The sequence below is a fragment of the Embiotoca jacksoni genome, unplaced genomic scaffold (genome assembly GCF_022577435.1).
Source record: "Embiotoca jacksoni isolate LCO1_2020_lvr unplaced genomic scaffold, fEmbJac1.0.p SCAF_14, whole genome shotgun sequence".
Classification (NCBI taxonomy): Eukaryota; Metazoa; Chordata; class Actinopteri; family Embiotocidae; genus Embiotoca; species Embiotoca jacksoni.
The window spans coordinates 6,591,589-6,613,024 of record NW_027185274.1 but is presented as its reverse complement, the minus strand read 5'-3'; the positions used below and the strand labels follow the sequence as shown (position 1 = coordinate 6,613,024).

The following is a 21,436-nucleotide window of genomic DNA, read 5'->3' as shown; positions in this document are numbered from 1 at the left end:
GCTGGGCAGACATGAAAGGACAGTGCAGCGTTGTGGTATTTCCCTGTTCAATGTCTTTGTGGCTACACGTATGTGTTTTGTTTTTTTTCTTTAATTTTCAGTTGCTGTACAATAGCATTCAAATGAAAAATGGAAACACCGTATTGACGCATGCTAAATATGCTTCTCACAATCAGTCCCTCCAGGAAACTGCGATCTTGAGATAATATCTTTTAATATTTTACGCAAAATTTAAGCAATCTCCGCAATATTTACGGAAGCTTGCAATTTTGTAAAATTCCCGCACCATTGCTGGTGAAAATATTATGGCATAGTAAAACTTTTAAAGTACTTTTTCCAATCAAAACTTGCTTTATTAACAATAATATAATTAGAATGGAGAATACTGTATGTTAAATTAGATTTATACACTAAATCTGTAAATGTGTAATTTAAATGTTCTTGCTATATACAGTGTTTTCTGAGATCTGTCAATTCTGTTTGTACTGTTTGCCACATTTCATACTTACAGTATCTATATTTCTAATTAATGTCAACTATATTTTGTAGTATATTAGTTTGGTGAATTTTTGGAAAGTTCTTCACAGTATGAATGTGTTTCTTTGTTTTCTGTGAGATCTTTTCTCTTGAGTGCCTTCTTGGAAATATATTTTGTTATTTCACAACATTAGTGGAATTGCTTTGAGTTCTCTTTATTGTAGATCAGTTACAGACACAACAAAACTTGGACTTTCCAGACACAGCATTAATAATTTAATAATATAAGCTATTCAAATTCCATAGTTACATAATTTCCATTGAAATTGAAAACGTGACTTCAAAAAGTTGCACAAGTGATGATTGACGTGTTTCCTATTAATGTATTAATGTAGGTGTATCCTAGTGTCAATATGTATTTTGAATGTGATTAAAGATTCATTTTCTCGTGATCAGTGTTGAAAAAGCCTAAAATTGACATTGATCCACACCTGTAAGGCCAAATCAGGCCTCTAAATAAATAATAAAATGATAAAGCATCATGTAATAACTTTCAGTGGCATTACATTAGTGGGCTGAAAATGTTTTTGGGGGACTTAAAGGGATTTTAGATGAGTACAGTGTGTATCTCACTTTCCCTTTGCGACATTGTGTTCTGATTCAATAATCCAGTCTGATTAATGGTTTTAATTGTTGATGCTTCTTCTAATGAGACAGTTTGCACGATGCCCTGAGATCTTTTGGTGTTTATTATTGTGCAGAGCACAAATATTCAAATTGTAACCAGATAGAGAAAAGAATAGCATCGCTTATTCTGGTATTAAAATAGAAGCGGGTCGATGAGGAGCAGCCACTAAGAGGTTAAAAGGAGGGAGGTCAGTAGTGGTGTTTGGCCAGACACTGATAGGTCACTGCTCAGTGGTCTGCTCTTTACGGCTCTCCTCCGTGAAGTAACGGGTCTCCGCCTCCAAGATGCATTGATTTGAGTTTGTTATTCGGCCCGGAATAACAAAGCGACAGACGTCCCCCGGATTTGTGCCACCTGTCAGCATGGATGAGAACCGTGTGTGAAGTCATCATCGGCGGTTGCGTTGTGCGCGAGTCGAGTGGACGCGCAAGTTTGTGGAAGTTGTCGACGGCGAGTCGAAGGTAAAATCAGACACTTATTGATGAAACATGCCAGACTTTTATCCCGGGTTTCTGGGGGTTTAGCGCTCTGTTGGAGCAGACAGTTGGTGCGTTGTTGATATCTGCACGCTTTAAGTTTGCGCCACCCCGAACTACGTCAGGTTAGTCGTTAAAACAGCAGGAGAAACTCAGCGCGCGACACTGATTAAAACTTATAGCGACTTTCTTTCTTTCCTTTTTTTTAAATGCCGTGATTAAACTGAGTAAACAGTGTATTGATTTCCCGTACAGCAAACAGACGCGCCATAATTCGGCGTCAATGCCGGCAGTAATTTCCTGTATCGTCGCTATTAAAGGGCTCTAATGCACTTGCTGCTGCTGTCCGGTTCCTGCTGCGTGTGTAAGCCACTTTGGTGTTAAAATAAACACAGCTATCGCAAACGATTGTGCAAAGTCAAACAAGCTTGAGGCACCCAGTGCCTTTTAATTTAAGGGAAAGAAATAATGAAATAAACATGTCATGAAGATGGTCGCTGGTTCGATTCCCGCTCTCTGCTCTCGTCCTTTACCTTGTGAGACCATCTTCATAAGACCTCATCTTACCATCCGATTGTTGTCATGACTTCACTGTATGTTGCCAGATTGATGGAAGCCAGCATGGAAATTATTATTTAAAGTTTGTATTCATTTACATGAATTTGTATTCTTATAGGTTTGTGTCCTGCAGTCTCCTCATATCTTACAAGTACTTCACTGAATCCAAAAAATAGGGAATGCATGATCTCTCCCTGTGTGTGTGTGTGTGTAGCCATATCTTAATACATGTAGTTGACTTGGTTCCTCTTGTTCCATGTCTTAACCGTGACGTTGGCTGCAACAGACACTTGATTAAACTGTGTAACGGTCAAAACAAGAAATAAGAGAAAAACGAAATGCAAGAAACAAGATGATGTAAGTAATGAAATGCTCTTTTTTTTCTTTGTTTTTTTTAAATAGACCTCAGTAATTTGGTCCTTAGTTGGCACAGACTATATACTTGTTTCATATCGCAACTGTGGACATCACCTCCTTGGTTACTGCTACCTGTTGGCTGTTGTGAGGGTCAGGTCGAAGCAAACGCAAACATTTCTGGGAACTGACCGAGACTTAAAAATGATGATATTGATATATTTGCAGATATTCTTTATACACACATTTTTTTGCAGTCACCCCTCAAATGTGGTTACCTAGAGATATGTAATTGAAGCTGGGTATTTTACATTTTAACAATAAACTCTATTCTCACAAATGACATCAGTGCAATGAAACGGTAAATTTCCCATATAATTTAAAAATGATAAACAACACTATTGGAACAATTTCTAATTCATCCAAAGCATATTTTTCTGTGTCGTGGTCTGTAAAATAATTGTTCATATCCGTGTGTATCAGACAACACGTATGCCGATACAATATATCTGTGATAGACCAGTATTGGCCGGGCTTTGACTGTTGACATTGAATATTGTGTACTGTGTGACTTTAACACACACTAGTTTTATAATGTCACCGTGATTTTCCGCATGTATTAAGAGAACATCTTCAGAGGGCAGAGAGCTGGATATGCAGTTTCTCACCCATGTGTCACAGCAGGATCTTTTTCAGTTCGGTGTGTGTGTGTGTGTGTGCGTGTGCGTGTGTGCGTGCATTTGACCTGATCTATAAGACAACTTGTAAAAATGAGAACATTTCAGTGACTTCTCAACCAAACTCAAATCAGAGGATTGTTTCGATGTCCTTATCATGTTTAGCTTAGCTTAGCCCAAAAATCGCAGAAACCTTTCAACAACTCTCTTATTTATTGGACAGAATTCTGAACAGATTGATAACACCTACCGTACGTATGGCGTATTTTAAAAAATATTGTGTTACGGGAAACGGTTGCTATTTCTTTCACACCGGAGTGACTGCAAAGATCTCAGACACAATGGAGTCGTTACCGTTGCACATATTTACACATCCAAGAAACACTTCGTTGTAGTACTGTTGTCTGGTGAATGTGAAAACAACAACAGCGTGCCCCAAACAGGAGTGGTTTGTGCGAGAAACTGTTGGCAACCGGCGCCATCGGCCGCTCTTCCTGTGAGAGTCCACTTTGAATGCATCGCATGGTCTCGTGTCTCTCAGTTTCTGACAGCCTCTCTTCTCTCAGCTGTTTGTGGTTGTCAGGCCTGGGAAAATGCTTCTTAACCCCACAGGAAATGACAACTGCTGAACAGACAGTGCTCTTGCTTGCAGCTGTTTTTACCTCAGTAGTTTTAGAGGAAGATTTTGGACATTGCAGATTATGTTGGCTTTATTTTGGAACCTGACTTATCATAGAGAACATTATTGTGTATGCTTGCAACCTGTATTTAGTTTCATTATTAGAGTGCGATAGATTTGTCGATATAAAGAGCTCTGCCTGCTTAAATACGTTGTCTCAGTGGGAATGTACAAGATGCAGAGACGTGTTTTTTTTCCCTATCCTGTGTTAAAATGTTCAGGTACATGTCGGTAACCAAATTAAATTGACTGTGTTGTAGGTGGGGATTTTTGCTTGAATGTCAGCTTGTCACTTCTGGAGAATACTTAAGTCTTGTGGGCTGGCCTCTTCCTGTTGAATGCTCTGTGGTTCAGTTCATGGGTATTAACATCAGTTTGAAGAATTTATTTTCTGATCCTGTTTTTGCTGAAGTAAAGAGAATAAAGTAAACTGCCTTTTAAAGCTGAAACTTTCAAATCTTTAGCGGTTTTTAGGGCACCTGATGAGCTGATGAGTGCAGTTCTACTAAAGGTAGATGAAAAGCAGGTTACATTAAAAAAAATCACTCATATTAGCAGCACCAAATTTAAGAGGCAGGAGAGTATGACAGATCCACGTAATTTGTCTTGTCAGTGCCTCATTTGCTAACATCATTTAATAGCCCTAATTAAAGTCATACAACTGAAATCTAATAGCCCCAATCAGACCTAATTCAGGCAAATCTTGCCAACTTTTTTGTCAAAATAAGAGAGCGATCCATTCACGCTGTAACCTCAGGCTCAATAATTGCAACCACACTTTGAAAACCCTCGACAAAGCAGATGAAGAGCACGTCTTGAGCTTCATATTTGAGATGAGGGTCATTGTTTTTCCTGCGGGACTTCTATCAAACTTACCTTATCTGGCCCTTGAGTTTTGATTTGTGGATGAACCATCTAGCCTCAAACGACTGTAGAGATCTGTGGTAGACCTATGAAAGTCTAGCTTCACCCGGCCGAGATGGCGCAGCACCTCATCTTCGTTTATTTTTTGAAGAAGCTCCACACGGAGCTTTTTGACAACTGTAGACATCTTCACATGTAACATCTGATGTCGGCACCATGCATGTTTTACTGACACCTTGTTGCAATGGATGTTAACAATCTATTGTTGTTTAATGGAGGCTGACAAAAGAGATTTTATGTGTTTGTTAAAGCCACACTTTGGTTGGGGTTAGATAATGGTTTAAGTTCAAATAAGTACGTTACTCATGTAAGAAACATCCCGCATGCAAGCTAATTTATGTGGCGTAGTTTAATACGGTTTGTTACTTTACTTACCTACGTTACTTAAAATACGTCCACTTTGACTTTTGCTTTCTCGCATACTTGAACAGCAATCTGCTGGCTTTTTACTCCATCACCTTACTTCCTTCTTTGAGTCAGGTGGACATGGCATCGATGCCAGAGGCCACGTCTTTTGTGTCTTTATGATGCGGTATTTGCCTTCATGCACAGTTCATTCTTTTTACCTGATAAAAAACAATCACAGAGAATCCAATGTGTTCCATTTGGTGAACTGCTATATAGTAATTGGGAGTGTTTCAGTAGTGATGTGACTTGCAGCCTGGATATCCAGCACCTATAGTATGTTAGAGATGAAAAATTTAGACTCATTCTGCAACGGCATGACCTAGTTTTTATCTCGGATTTATTCAGAACAGATTTTGGCCCGTTCTGATCACCACTAGTCAATCGCAGCATACATACGGACGTGCGTAGCCTCAGTTAAAATATGCTACCTTTTGAAACAGACTAAACACATTCACTGGTTCTGGTTGTTTTGATTCAGCCAATTTTGTCTTAACTTCCTTTCATCATAGTTTTTATTCACAGCCTGGCAAGTTAGCACATACTATACTTCACTATACTTGAAAGAGCTGTGCCTGTTTCCATAGTGTTACACAACTATTTTTAGATGGGAGGGTGTCTAAATAAGACATGAAAGCTTGGGTTTTGATCAGTACAGCAAGTCTCTGACGAGGAGGAGGAGGCAGCCCTTTTTATGATGAGAACTGTGGGACATAGGATTGATTGCCAGCTCTGATTAAGAAGGACGGATGTTACCAAGCTGCATGTTAATATTTGTGGTTGGAACCCGTGGCAAAGCGTACACATTTGCGAGGATAGTCTTAAGTAACTCCAAGGTAATACATAACTCATGACTGAAAATAACTTCATGCTGTATTATACTTGCAGTGAAGTCATCTTACAGTAAATGGCTTCTCTTGCTGGTGAACGTCGCAGAAACAGAGTGTGGCGCCATTAAGAACGAGCGAGAGAGTGGTCTCTTTATTTTTGTTTGGAGCGCGCAGTCATTTGCAGTACAATGTGTTCCTTCTTCTTTACAGCGAGTCGGTGTGCTGGACTCGAGCGCTACTCAGATTTATACAGTAAACTAGTGCAGGAAAGGGAAAATGGGGTGAGATGTGTTACGTGAGCAGAGTTTATAATCTCCTCATACCTTCACAGTGGATGAAATATTTGCTCATCACCCAACTAGATCGATGGTTATGAAAACTGCAACACAAGTGAATAATGTCTCAATTATACAGTTTTGGACGGGAGGTAGGCTGTTTCGTATGGACTGTACATCGTTACACATCAATAGCACTGTGCCTCAGAGAAAAACACGACACAGAGGCAGAGTATGAATATTTTATTTGAAAATATTGTTATTATTTCATCGCATTTGTTTCCCCTTTTTTGTTTTGTGCCTGTGAAAATAGCTTTGGTTTGATAAAGTCTTCCCTTCTTACATCATCAAATTTCTTTCTTCAATTTTTTTTTTCTTGCGTGGGTTGTTTGTTTGTTGAAGTGACATGAAAACCAAAAAACACATCATACTGTGTACTAAACATAATGGATTTGAACTTGCTGTGAGGAGCACAAAACATTGACACTGGCCTGGTTGGTATGTTAGATTTGAATATTGACTTTGAAGATGGACATACTGTATGAAGCAGCTCTTACTTTTAGAACCTGATTACCTGATCTTCCTGTGTTTTGCTGTTTGTTTAGTGCTTTCTTATACGAGTTATTCTAAATTCTTCTATCTGCCAATGAGAAGGAGGATAAATGACAAAAAATGCGCTCACCTTCCTATTTTTTTAAGTGTCGATTTTTTTCAAATCTGTTATGGCAAACTGCTTTTACTACACACACTGATAGCAGTGTTACGTTCACTATCATAGCTGTCAACAGCCACCAATCACACTGTGGTCATTATACTCATTAGTTTGATAGCACTGCTTAGTAAAGTACCAGTGGCATGCTTAGTTTAAGTTTCAGAATTACATATAGCCTTTAAATGTGATTTTTTTTTTTCTTTTTTTTTTTTAAAGTACAGACTTCTGTAGTCCAAGGATAGTGTCAGCTAGCCTCATGTTACCAGACTCGAGCTCGAATTAATGGGTCTGGCTACGCTCCACAGGCAATCGTTTCCAGACGTTACATCCTTCTGGGCGTAGACCTTGACGTGTAACGAAAGTGGCAACCAACGGTGACATCACCCCTTGGTTTGTGAACTGCTGTTAAGACGCCTTGAGTTTGACTTTATGGCCACTGCCATTTTGCTAGCTCTGAGCGGTTTGGAGCCAGGAGTGACCATATTTGGATGAACGGTGGATCTGACTCGATCTGATTGAAAACCTGAGGACACTATGCTTCAGAGTGCCCGTGCAAACGTTAATGCAAACAGGGTTTCCAGACTGTAATCACAGCGAAGTAAACTAAAGCTGTGAACTGTAGTCTGGTGCAGGCAGGAAAGGTTACAGCATCCTCTTCATTGAAATAGTGGTTTTCATACTTTATCCATGATATGAAATATCCAGGTCTTGCATGCTGTATATTTCGTGCCCTTGTAAAGATTTCGTTTCACTAATCAGAGCACTGTATACTGCATGTATTTCCATGAGTGTTTGTTAATCAGCATTAGCATGCCTCTGTAATCTGCCCACAGACTTTGACATTGTGCTGACAGGCACTAAGAATAGAGAGGCAGGGAACAATGGAGGTGAACTTTGATGGTCAGTAATGACGCGTGAAAGGCAAGCAATCACATGGTTGTTCTGTGCTGTGTCGTTATCACGGTGATGGAAAACTGTGATCTCTGTCTCAGCTGTAACAGCAAAGCTACTCTGCGGTAGGTCCATCTGTTGACTCCACTGATGTACGCATGGCAAAGTGCACAAGGCACTGAGACACAAGATGGCTAGACGATTAGGGTCCTTCACGCTGTGCACTCAAGTTTTTGATATTATTATAGTGTACAGGTGAATCAACACGCTCTCAAGCTGGAGAGCAGTGTTTCTCTCAAACATAACTCGATGAGAAAATCACTTAACTGTGCCTTAAATTGAATATAATCAACAACAGAAAATGTGTGGCAGCAAGCTGAAACAACACTTTTTAAGTAAGTTGTCAGTCGTGCTCACATGATCCGCCACATGCTTAAAACTGACGTTACCTGGCTGTCTGGATTGAGCCCAGCGATGTCAGAGTACGACCTCACACTACTCCAACGTGTGAAACCGTAATGAGAAACGTTTCACCATGATTAATGCATGATGTTTGCCCACTTCCACACTCCGCCTCCAGGTCACCGTGTGTGTGTGTGTGTGTGTGTGTGTGTGTGTGTGTGTGTGTCCAGACTTACTCCATATAGAATGAGTTAATGTTTAATGACCTGATGGTGTTTAATGACCTGGAGCCTGGAGCGCTATTCTCACTTCAGTATTGATGCTTAAATAGAGTCATAAGGGAAAGAAAAATCAAGTTATCTTATGTGACATGGCTATCTATAGTCATGACTGGGTTTAAAATGATTGCTCTAAAGAAATTCAAACAACCACAATAAACTCTACTCCACACGAGTCAAATCTGCCCTGAAACACGGGGATTCAGAGAATGAAGCTGCCAATGCCAAATCCAAATTAGATGTAATCCACATTATTATTTGATCTAAAACTCATTTTCACTCCAGCTCATAATAATGAAATATAATAACAGCAAAATGTGAATCATAAAAAGTGAAAAATAAGATAACTGTTGCAATATAACTATGAATGCAATTGTAAAATTAAAACTGCAAGCAGTGATATGCGGGCCCTCGCACGGTGCACGTTGGGGAGCCGGCGGGTCGGGGCCGCTGGCTCCCCAACGTATATCGTCTCACCACGCTGGATGTACAGTATGTGCCACTTTTCATGAGGTTTCAAGCATCCTTTGACCTTAAACATCAACTTCCTGTGTCACTGCCAGACATCAAACTTTGCCGCATCGCCATGGCGACATTTCAAGTCGGTCCGCCAAAATCTCTAGGAGGAGTGCGACAAAGTGCACAACATGTGCGAATCACCAAAAATGGCAACTAAATTGAAAATGGTGGACTTCCTGTCGAGTTGATGTAATGGTGCAATGTAACTTTTTTTGTACGTCTAGGTGTGATACACGTGTCCACCGATTTTCATGCATGTACGTAAATGTAGCCGCCGGGGCATCTCTTTAGGGGGCGGGCGCTAGTGAGCCATTTGGCCACGCCCACTCGCGACTCCACGAAAATACAACATATTTCGCCGGGAGAGATGCGTGTTTCATGAGTTTTTGAGTATGATAAAGCCTCCAAAAATGCAGTTGTTTACGGAGAATAATAATAATCGCTTGAATAGCAATAGGGCTTTTGCACCATCGGTGCTCGGGCCTTAAATATTTATTTAGTTAAAAAAAATATATTATTAAAACCTAAATACATACGTACATTTTGTGATACTGAAGGCTGCGATAGGTTGTAGTGTCAGCGGATGTAGCTAATTAACTAATAATTTACAGTTTAATCACAAATTTATTCTAAATTTAAGTGGCTGTGACTATTTGTCAGAATATCTCAAACAATTGATCCACTTTGGAATAACATCGTGTCTTTTTATCTACTCGTACTCTAGTACACCGCAGTCCTCTTTGATAGTTAGACTCCAGCCTTGGCTGTCACCTCATTGATATTTTCAAGAGAAAATTCAAAAAGCAGTTGTACCTTTTTATATTATGGAAAAAAAAATATATATTGTTTAATGTCTAAAGAGATTCACACTCGGTTAGTGTGGACTGACAGTTCACACTTGGTAAGGTAAACATGGGGTGTGCGTTTGCTTAAAGCCACATTGTGCATGCACATAGGAACATAAACTGCCACGATGGAGCATTCATTAAGGATTTCTGCTCTGCAGTTTCTTCCTCTTTGTTTATCTTCATCTATCACTGAACTAAAAAGGATGACGGCGTTTCACTAAAGCATTTGACAGCACCGGTCATGATAAATGTTAGTATATGATTATTTAATAATGCAAGTGAAATGAATGAATAGTTCATTGTTATCTACGGTTTATCTATTTTCCAATTTGTGATTACAAAGTTAAAGTAAAATACTTTTTGAAACATTAACTTCTATATTAATGTGGGCTTCAAATGGAGGTTTAATGAGCTCGTATTGTAACAACTTATTGATTCTTCCCTTCTATTTACAAAGAGCAGTGTACAAAATATTAAAGGAGCCATTGACTTTTGCTGAATAGTAATCACAGCACAATATAATGCAGATGTGTCAAGAAGTGACCTGTCTGGGAGAACATTTAGCCATGTTTTTGGGGGTGTGTCTGTTTGAGCAACAGGTTTCTCCTACAGGTGGGCGGTGCGTAGTGTCCTCAGGTTTCCAATCACATCACGTCACATCACATCACATCACATCACATTACGCTCCTTGCTTCTTTTGGACATAGGCACTAGCCTGATATTTTTGTTTCTAAAAGTAAGAAAATTTTTAAATACAAGATGAAAGTTTCATAATCGTTTAAGCTGTTGGCCGCTGCTTTGAAAGCCTCTGCCAGAAACCTTGCAGTATTTTTTTTTGTATTGGCCTTGCAGTATGTTCAGTATTGCAGTGAGAGCAGTTGTCACATCCCACCTCTATGAATACTTTCAGATTGTCCTAAAAAAAAAAAAAAAAAAAAAAAAGGCTTTTCATGCTCTCACTTCCTCTAGACAAAACTATTGCATTCTATTTACAGTAGAGAACACTTCCCTTTTCCCCTTTTTTACCTGCAATCCAAAACAGTGCTTCTTCTTTGAGGTATTTGATAGTGGAACATCTGGTATCGGATGTTATCACCTTAAATAACATGTATAGAACACTTTATTGACTTGCTTTAACAAATGAATGTAATTGTTAAATATGTTTTGATTAATTTTTAGTCGTAATAATAGTGGCTATGTTCTTATGTTCAATAATATATGTCTGCAGACATGATGTGCTCTCTCCTTTGTCTCATTGAGCACATGCAGTTTACTGTCGTTCCCCCCCACCCCCCACCCACCCCGTCTATGTTTCTCACCTCAAAGAGGCTCAGCTGAGAAAGCCATATGTACAGGACAATTATTCCAGTATTGCTAAAAGCGTGGGCTTTGAGAAGAACGCAGATGGTTGTGTTTACTGTTGATTTTGTGTGTGCTGTATTTTGATCCAGTTTTCCCACAAGGCTCCCACTCACCCCTGACTGCATGCTTTGTGAAGCCCATTGTTATTTTGTTTTGCTTCCGTTTGCTTGACAGTTGCACCTCCAGAACTGACAGGTGTGGTCTTGGCCCACATTTAGAAAACCATCAAAGGTTTTCATTAAACAGGTGGTCAGCGCATTGGCTCCTCTTTCAAGATTGAATATTTGGTGAGGAGGCTCAGAAATACTTTCCTTGAAGAGGTTTGACATGACACCTGTCATTAAGTGTCATTCAGTCACTTTATATTTAAAGTTGACATTGTTTTGGATGTCTTTGTTATGACAAGTTTAATTTCAAGGTCCCATACTTGACACTTTTCCATAATTTTATTTGCAGCCTTTGATATTCATAAGTATTAATTTTGTAGTTTTAAGTAACAAAAACTGTCTTCACAAAGTGTTGTATCTGCTCTTTTAAGCTTTTCTCTGAAGCTCTACCAAGAAGAGCCTGTTAAGTGTTTGTGTCTTTCAGTCACATTGATATGAATGAGCTCTATTCATATTGGCGACTCTTTTCTGAGACGCATACCCAGGCCAATCACAGGTTTTCCCCGGTCCACAGCAGAATGACCGCTCAGCGTTTTCTTGCAATCGCAATAATTAAGGCAAATCCAAGCAATCTGCAATATTTGCAGGAGCCTGAAATTTTGTAGAGTTCCAGTGATTCCCCCCCCCCCCCCCCAGATAATGTCCTCAACAGAAACTCTGATTATTTATTTATATTCAGAACTAAAATGTGTCTGTGATGTGCAGCATGGTTATTATTAAAGGAAGTGATTAAATATTACTGTTGATCAGGTAGTGCTTTAAAAAACATCTAGTTTCTTTCTCCACAATTTGTGATTTTTTTTTTTTCTAAGTTTCACAATTTTACTTCAAAAAACCTAACCTGAAACTCTGCAAATGACATCGCAATCATTGGGAAAATCCCCCACAAAATCAAAACTCTTGAGAAATCCTGGAGGGACTGCATCATGGCAACAGCCATTAACATTGATAATAAGTTTCCATGTTCAAGTTTCGCAAACCCCTTCAAGTAAAGTGTCACAGAGGTTGCTTCTGTTTTCTGATTACTAAGATTGACTTCTGTTATGTGCACATAAAGCAGTTAGCTGCCACTCAAACATCCTCTGTGTACGATGGTATTGGTCCATAGAGATTGTCTGTTATATCTGAATTGTTTGTGGACATTGGCAGAAAGTTGAAAGGTCAACTTTCAAAAACCATGTTAGGGAACAAAAGTTTCAGGGATTGATAGAGATTGATAGAGATTAGTGATTGCTGCATGGTGGTGGATAGGACGAGAATGTGTCATTGATCAAAAGTGCTGCCTGTTTCTTGTGATTGACTGTCATGGTGTCTGCCTTTGTCTGTGTGTGTTGCTGTACATTATGGTCCTGCCTTTTTTATTATCTGCCTGTGTGTGTGTGTGTGTGTGTGTGTGTGTGTGTGTGTGTGTGTGTGTGTGTGTCTGCTTGCTTAACTTGTTCATCATCCCCCTCAGCCTTGCCTGTACCTTTCAGTCCTATCACCTCCCTCTAACCTGTAGGCAGTATTCGCATGGGGACAGCGACACACTGGGGCACAAGACGGACCTCAACCTCCAGCACAGGCACCAGCCAGACCAACAGTGTCTTCCTCTGCTGCTGCAGCGCCCAAATGAGCACAAAGTGACAAGCAACAACCTCCCCCGCTTTACACACAACATCAGCATCAACATTCAAGGGCTGACAGCTGGTGCCTTACTTTTTAGCATTAGCAACAGCTAAGGTAAAAGCCCTGGTAGCTTTTGACAGTAGCATAGCCAATGTGTGTGTGTGTGTGTGTGTGTGTGTGTGTGTGTGTGTGTGTGTGTGTGTGTGTGTGTAACTTGGCCTGCCAGTCCCCGGGGAGGACCAGCAAAGGAGTTGTATTACACTCCCTGACAGGCCTTATACATGTTTCATCTGCTGCTCTCAGAACAGAAGCCCCCTTTGTTATCTAATCTCCCCCTCTTCTCCACAGCCTGAGACTGAGTTTACTGCCACAAGACTGCTCTTCACAGTCTGTCAGCCAGCCACTGGACTGATACATATCCACCAACAGCTGAGGAGCAGCAGAAGGACTTGGTCAGGCCTAAGATATCTGCTCTCAGGACTTCTCAGCCGGTCTTGTAACCTGGTGGCTGGCACGTGGAGAGGGCTTTAAAATAAACAAGACCAGAAGGGACTGTGGGTGAACCACCAAAGATTGTCAAGGATATAAGTTGCGCCTCATCTTTTCAGCACAGATTTTTTTTTTTTTTTTTTTTTCTGCAGCTAAAAGCTCTTTACGACAGAGTTGCAAAACCAGTAATTCTCGTAACTACGGATCTCAAAAAAGAAACGCTTGTGGGGCTGTGTTTGCATTTTGGGGAGCTAGTCAGGGGTCATGAGTGACACTCTTAGACCACCTTCGCTTCAGGTGAGTGTGCCAAAAGACGCCCCAGCATACTCCGATGGAGGAGGCAACGCAGTTTCAGACTGCTCTGTGCAATCCAGCTCCTCAACCCCAACTCTCCGTCGCAAGCGCTTCAAGATGCGGCGCATGAGGAACGTGCCCAGCGAGAGGGAGGTCGGAAGAGGGCGGCTGACCGGCGGTCACCTCACGGCCAGATCTCGCTCCAGCTCCAAGGAGTACCTCCAGTTGCCTTCCATTGAGATCACGCCGTCCAGCGATGAAGACGCCCCTTCTTCCTGGTCGCGCTGCTCCACGCCCAGCGCGTCTCCTCGCCGCAAGCGTTTCCTGTTGAGGAAGTGGCTGAAGGTCAGAGAGAAGAAGGAGCAGGCCAGTGAAAGCAGGTTGGTATGGGCCCTCTCTACTCACCTCCCTCCGTTCCCCTCTTCTCCCCACATCTTCCATAATACCTCCATGCTGCTTCATCCCTCCGGCTACCTGCACTGATGTGATGTATCACTAACTTCGACAGAGTTAAGTTGTCGCCATGACATTTCAGATATTTTAGCATCTAGACCGCTCTTTAGCTTGAGGTTCCTTGTTCAGCAGAAAACATCTCGATGACTGTAAACATTTTAACACAAAATTAAATCTTCAATCTGAAGTGCAGAATGTGTGCTGTGAAAAACTGTCCGGTAACAGTTTAACATGGATGGTTGAAGAGGGCGTCAGTCTTGTGTATTGATTGTTGGATGCTGGTGTTGTTTTGTTCAGGGAATGCGTGTTCAACTTTAGAGGCACAGCTTAGCTTTAGGTTACACTGATGATAGCTGATGTTTACTCACTTCAGCTGCTCAAATATTTATTGATTGCAGCACCACGAGTGAAGTTGCCAGAGTGCAGAACTCCGACCGCAGGTCAACCAAACGAGTGGGCTGCTTCCTATTGTGTGTGTAGATACACACACTAGATATTGTATGTTGAAATCAAAGGGCTAAAGTGATACTGCAGGGTCACTTACCTAAAGCGTAGAAGGTTGGTCTGTCCGCAGAACTGAAGGTCAAGAAGCTCAACAAAATGAATAGGTTTCTTCCGTTTGGATGCATAGCTGTGAGGTACAGACATCTGAGACTCAGTAGGGGGGCGTGCAGCGAGAGGCAAGGTCATAGGGTCAATAACGGTGACTGGGTCTTATTATTATTATTACTTGTTATTATTACAAAGATACTCTAATGAGTGAGCCAAGAAAACTCAGTTCTAGCATTCATTAAACATTTTTTCCAACAATATATTTATTAATTTTTAACAAGATATATACACATACACAAACCTGCACAAACAGGGTCTCGAACAACACCCCCAGAAAATGTATACACTCAAGACAAAAAACAACGACATGCTTTGGATCACCTAGCTACTTGAGTATCTCCAGGTGCTTCTGTCCTCTCTAGATAATATATGAAAGGGCCCCAGGTGTTATACAAAAAAAAAAACATTTCCCCTCATGGTATATGTATTTTTTTTTCTAATGGCTCATTTATGCATTTTAGAAGTAAATTGACTTTTGAGCATGTGAATATTTGCATTTTTTGGAAAGTAAGTCCGATTTGGTTGCTGGAGCAGTCCACGGTTCTAGTCATTGCTCAGATGCGAACCTTTTGGTTACTTCACCGTACTCTAGTTGGTCATGGGACGTTTGATCAGACGTCAGACGTGGCCGACTTTTATTATTTTTCAACATTAATATTGTGTCCTCACAAACTATGGCGAGATGAGGAACAATTCTGTATTTCTTTGTCTTTTCGTCATTGCTGTAGTCTAAGAGGCCAGTTATCACCGGGGACGAGGGATTCATGCGTCTGTCCATCTGTGTGTTCTCTTTCTCTGAATCGACACCATCTCTCCAGAGGCACAAGTGCAGAACCGTGACGTCATTATCCAGTGCATCTTGAGTAAAGCTCTATCCCCCCCTCAAGGTGTAACGTGGACCGCTCTGACAAGCGTTTCTCAGCTTAATACCACATTGTGGCGTTAAGATGACATAGCTCCTCCTCCTCCTCACTCGGCTCCATTTTGCAAGCTGTGTGTATTAAATAATAACTCCACGGACTTAAAGCTGTGTGGGAGTGACATAAATAATCCAGTTATGAATGTTTATCTTTACTTAATTGTTGCTGAAGCAGAACAAGCAGGTTGTAAAGTTAGAACAGAGTGTTCTGCTGCAGTGTTCTCACACAAAGATATTTTCTATTGCGTCAGCACTGCTGCCCACATCTTCTGCCTTGTGTTTACTCATCAGTTTTATTTCAGTAGCATTGAACTTTTGACAACTTGATATTAACTGGAAATCTGTTCCATACTAGCATCATTTAGTTGAGACATTTTACATGGACGCACATCAGCTCTGGTATTGAATACAAGGCACGTTGACCTGTCAGCTTACACAAAGGTAATCAGCATACAGGAGCATCCTGACTGATGATGTTGGAAATACAATGCCGCTTTTGTTGTTACCTTCTTTGTACCTACCAGCAGCAGTCTCACTTTCTATGTAAGTGCGTATTTGCAATGAAAAAAATAGTGGATACTTTACATAATATACAAATTAGTTTTTTTACCAGCATTGATGCAGGAGATTTTTTTTTTTTTTTTTTTTTTTTTTTTTTACTTTGTTCAGCACAAATGAATTTTGGTTTAGATTTGAAGGGCTTTTAGCAAGACTAGTGAGGTGGTTGCAGGGATGCCAACGTTGGTGTGTATGTCTGATGGTCCAGCGCTTCAGTCCAGAAATGTTTCAACAACTGTAGGATAAATTACCGTGAAATTTGTTACATGTATTCATGGTGCCTACTAGGCAGTCAATCTTGATAGCTGCAGTCGTCCTGTGACTTTTCTTCTTGTGTCACATGGATGTTAACATTTGTGAAGTACGTTGACAACTAATATATTGGATGGATTGCCACGACATAGACATTGATGTCCCCTTCAGGTTGACTCGGGTAAAAGGATCCCTTAACTTTTCTCCTGGCACATTATCAGGTGAAAATTGTCTAAAAACTCATAAAGTTTCAATCAGCTATACTTTGTGTTTCAGGCAAATTATTTAATATTTTTCAAATAAATGAAGATGTCAAACATGGTACAGATAAACATGTCAGCATTAATCTCAAACCACAACTGTGGCCTCGTAAATATAGACGCTCACACTACTGTAGGCTTAGTCTTATTACTTTACAACAGCCATGTGTTATTATTTAAGCACACGGTGTAAAGCGGCTGGTGCCTTTGGAGCAGGTCCAAATCCACGGTTGCTAGTTTAACGCCAGATATTCTGAGCACATAGTAAGCTGCATGCTTACAAGTTTTTGTAGTTAATCTCTTAAATAACCCTCGGTGTGTTTTAGGTATAATATTAAGTAATAAATCAACCAGCGTGTCATCTCCCATTGCCTTTCAACAGCCAATGTGCTCACACCTTGGCAGGTTGCTTTTATAATGGCGAACTTGCCAAGTAGGAGGAGGCAACACTTCTCTGCAGAGGACATGGATCTGATCCTGCTGAGATTGAGCAGAGTGATGAACACAACAACAATGGTTCACATGTTGATCTTTGTATTTTTAATCTTTTGTATGTTTTGTGCTTCTGTGTGTCAGTGTGTGCAACCAGCATGCAAATTTGTGCCCCCACCTGACTATGGAGCCACATATCATTCTCTTAATAATGTGCCCTTAAAAAAAACATGTGCCACTGACTTAAGACAAGGTTTTTATTGGTCAAACACGTAATCACTTTCTGCTGCCTTACGACAGAAATGCAGCAAACAACTCACCTGGCCACACTTCGTTTTAAGACCAACACAACCATCAGATGGGCTCAAGGACATTTGCTTCTTACGAGGGTGCTTGACAGGAAAATGACAACTGCACCGGTCTGAAGCTATCACTTTGTTATGCTCGAAGCAGGAGAAAACTAAAAACCCTTGTTCGTAAATGTTCCAAATTTTGCCGCTGGATCAGCATCAGCTCCTGAGCTACACATGTTTTTGTGAGCTCCGGTCTATTGCTAAAGTGTTAAAAATGTGATGTGGCGATTTCTCCATGCACCTCAAACTTGAGCTGAGAGCTCACATCAAATTTAGTGGCAAATTTTTGGGGAACAGAAAGAAGAGTCAGAGTTAAATCTGTTGAGTAGAGCTGGTGGGAAACGACGATTGTGTTTTTGCATGTGAGAAACTCCCCCATTTTCAATGCGCTGTAAGCAGGCGCGTTGTCATGTTTGAGGACCAAAGTCCCTTCACGCCACAATTCAGTTCCTTTCCGCCTTATATGTTCCCTCAGACGCCTCAGAACATCTCAGTAGAGCTCGGTGTTGACTGTCTGACCGGAGGAGACAAATTCAGGTGCACAACCTGAATATCAAAGAAACACCACCTGGTGGCGCTTGTGACCTGATGCGCCTTTTTTGGTTTTGAACAGTGACGTTCTGTCCCTCTGAAACATGAATGTCACTCAAAACACCTCGCCCAGCTCATTGCTTCGTTGCCATTAGATTTCTGAAGCATTTCAGGAATGTCCATTGCTGATTTCCCGAGTAAACTAGGAATACTTATTCACCAAGGATATAACTCCTCCTGCTCCCTGTAAAGCACCCATGCACAAAGATGCTGCCCTGAGCACCAGAGAAGACAGAAAACCAGAAATGGTCTTGGACTACAACAAGATCAAAGGAGGGGCTAACGAGATCACAGCCAGCTGACCGATGACTACCTGTCACCTTCTTGTTATTTCCTTCAACATCAGGAATGTGGGTCCCTGCAATGCCTTTGTAAAATGGACCAGAACACCTTCGTTACACAGTGGTGAAACCTCACATCAAGAAAAGATGGTGTCTTGCAAGAGCATCAACAGCTGCTGTAACTGTTGTGAAGGACATCGAGACACAAAGCAACTCATCCAGTGGTTCATGCTGCAGGCAGGAAACGTGGCAGATCTGTCCCTACAGAAGTGACTCTGCGACCAGCAACACCTTTATGAAATGCAAGAAATACTTCTGCAAGGAGTTCACAAACAAACTCATTTCACATCACGTGCACAGCACTGCAGACAAAAGGCTGAACTGTGTCCGAAAGATAACGTGCAGTTCATATTGTTTCAGACTTATTTTGGTCAGTATGTAACTCTCGCACATTGGCAGCTATAACACTTAAGGAAGCATAGAACAATCCCTACTTTTTATATATGTTTCTTGTAAATAAATAACTAAATTTGTTCCTTACTTATATTCTGATGATGATCTTTTGTTTTACAGATAAACTCACAATGTTTGAGATTGTTTGTTTTTCTTGTGGTCAAATTGACCCTGAACATAATACATGCTGCTGTCCTTAATAACAGAAATTGATTTTCTTTCCAAACAATATAAATAACAAAAATCTGTCTTTCGAAATGATATAAAGCCATTAAAACTAGAGCCAGAGTGATGTCTTGGCCAACTGATTTGATCACAGATATATTAGTATCGCGTATACGTGGGCCAACATGCACAGATGCTCAGAAAAAGTGTCTTGAAGTCAATTTGAACATAATGTCAGGGAGGACAATAAACTAAAATATCCTGCCTCCATTACATATCTTTGGCACAAATGCTACACTATAAAAAAGTATATCGGTCTTGCTCTAATTAAAACACCAAAAACATCTCCCTTTCCAATCTTTGGTCAATGTTTTATATTTTATGATGACCTTAATAGTTGCGTTAAAAGTTTTCTGGACCATAAGGATAACATTTTTTTTTAATAAAGTTAAAGTTGTGTCTAGCTGTTGTAGTTTTGTCCACTCTCACAAAAACACTGGACATGTATTCACCAGGAGTGACACCCATGGCTGCCCAGTACTTTGATCCTCTGAATTTCTTTTCTTTTTGACCCATGGATTTTCCTTTTCTTCTTGAAAAGTTATAATACAGCAGGGTAAACTTTTTAAGGAACATCTGTTCTTATGACATTTTCGCAATTGTACAAGAAATAGGAAACCATTTGTTATTCTGTTGTTGAATTTTGAAACTTTATTATGCTGAGACAGTCAAGTTCACGGTTCCGGTAGACTTGGGAACACATATTTATAGTATAACACAAATCCCATTGCCAGTACCATTTTTAAAAGATCATTGTCATTTGTTGTTTTGTGACTGAATGTGCACACAAAATGTGCAGCACACTTTGTTTCTAGTTGACACATTGTACTCACTCAGGTTTGGTGCCTTGAAACCTGTATCTGTGCAGTTGATATACAAACGTGGCAGAGCTTTTATAGTTGACTGGATGCTTGTGTTGTAATGATGGGCTCGGGTGCTGTGTGAACATTGTCAACATGGTCTCCTTAAGGAAGCATTTGAAAATGTAAGTATTTCAAAAATATTTTATTAAGTTGTAACTGAGAGCGTAGTTTTTAAGCGTATTGCAGTACATCTGCACTGTTGCTGTCTGTTAGTATATAGTATTGCAGTATAACTGCAATAAAAAAATGGTCCAAAGTGAATTGGATGTAAAGGGTTGCGTGTCTCTGTCTGCCTCAGAGATGATTTGAAATTAAAAAAAAAAATTCTTAAACAGCTTCAGCTTTCCGTCACCGACACAGAACATGATTCAATTTTCCCCTTCAATTGCTGTCAATCCTAAAAACTTTTGTGATCAAGGATAAAATCATGAGTATTTCTGATTTTAATCTTCCCCTACCTCAAAGTGGAGCTTTAGTAACACATTGTTTGTCCAGCCCCAGTGTTCTCACTTATCACAGTTCGTCGCCAATTTGTCACCTTTGTCACTGTGTCGTCTTAATATTGTCATTCCAGTCTTGTTCCTATCTTAGCGTGTTAAAAGATTATGCATCAGAGAACAGTGGAAGCTTGCAGACACAGTGGAATCTGCTGTTTTGCAGCCTGATAGCAGCAGAGCTATTTTGAGGAACTGGTGTAGTATTTTTTCATCCGGCCTCACTGCTTACACCTCGTCTAAGCATTTAAATATTTCAGACACACACAAACTCTCATGAAGCCACGTCGGGGGAAAACAGCATTTGAACATGTTTGAATAAGTCAGCCAGTTGTCTGAATGGTCTCAACGCAGCAGGAGAAGGAGGATGGTGATGGTTTGCACAGCTGTTTAGCAATTTAACTTTTATGTTGGTAAAAACATTAAAGACCGAAGTATTTGTGCAATAATAACAATTCACATAGTGAGGTCATGGTTCACAGGGGGTGACAGGACACCATCTATCACTTAAAAAGTTATCACAGTGCTTCTTATTACATTTTGAACTGCAGTAAAGTTTTTAGTCCACAATATATTTACACCAATGACTGCCAAGTATTAAAGATCATTTGTCTAAGATACTGGGATGCTTGAAGATATGAAAATACAATTTAGATTCAGATGTACTCTGGCTTCTGTGAGTGCAAAGTAGCATTGTTCTGTACAAATAATGCATTATTTAATAATTTTCTATTTATTTTTTATTTCTATGGTTGTCGTTGCAAACAGCATGTAGAG

At 40.3% G+C, this 21,436-nt stretch overlaps 1 protein-coding gene across 3 annotated transcripts in view; it reads left to right on the top strand.

The window, feature by feature from the left end:
- Window positions 1-21,436, top strand: part of gramd1bb (GRAM domain containing 1Bb) — a 108,612-nt gene that overhangs the window by 20,966 nt on the left and 66,210 nt on the right. For 2 of the 3 annotated variants that reach the window (XM_069147673.1, XM_069147672.1), the window contains exon 1: window positions 1,482-1,626. In XM_069147673.1, the coding sequence (XP_069003774.1) occupies window positions 1,532-1,626 (95 nt within the window). In that variant the 5' untranslated portion in view covers window positions 1,482-1,531. Of the gene's footprint in view, window positions 1-1,481; window positions 1,627-13,023; window positions 13,245-13,478; window positions 14,294-21,436 lie in introns of those variants that run through there. The other variant, XM_069147670.1, reaches the window with a different exon arrangement.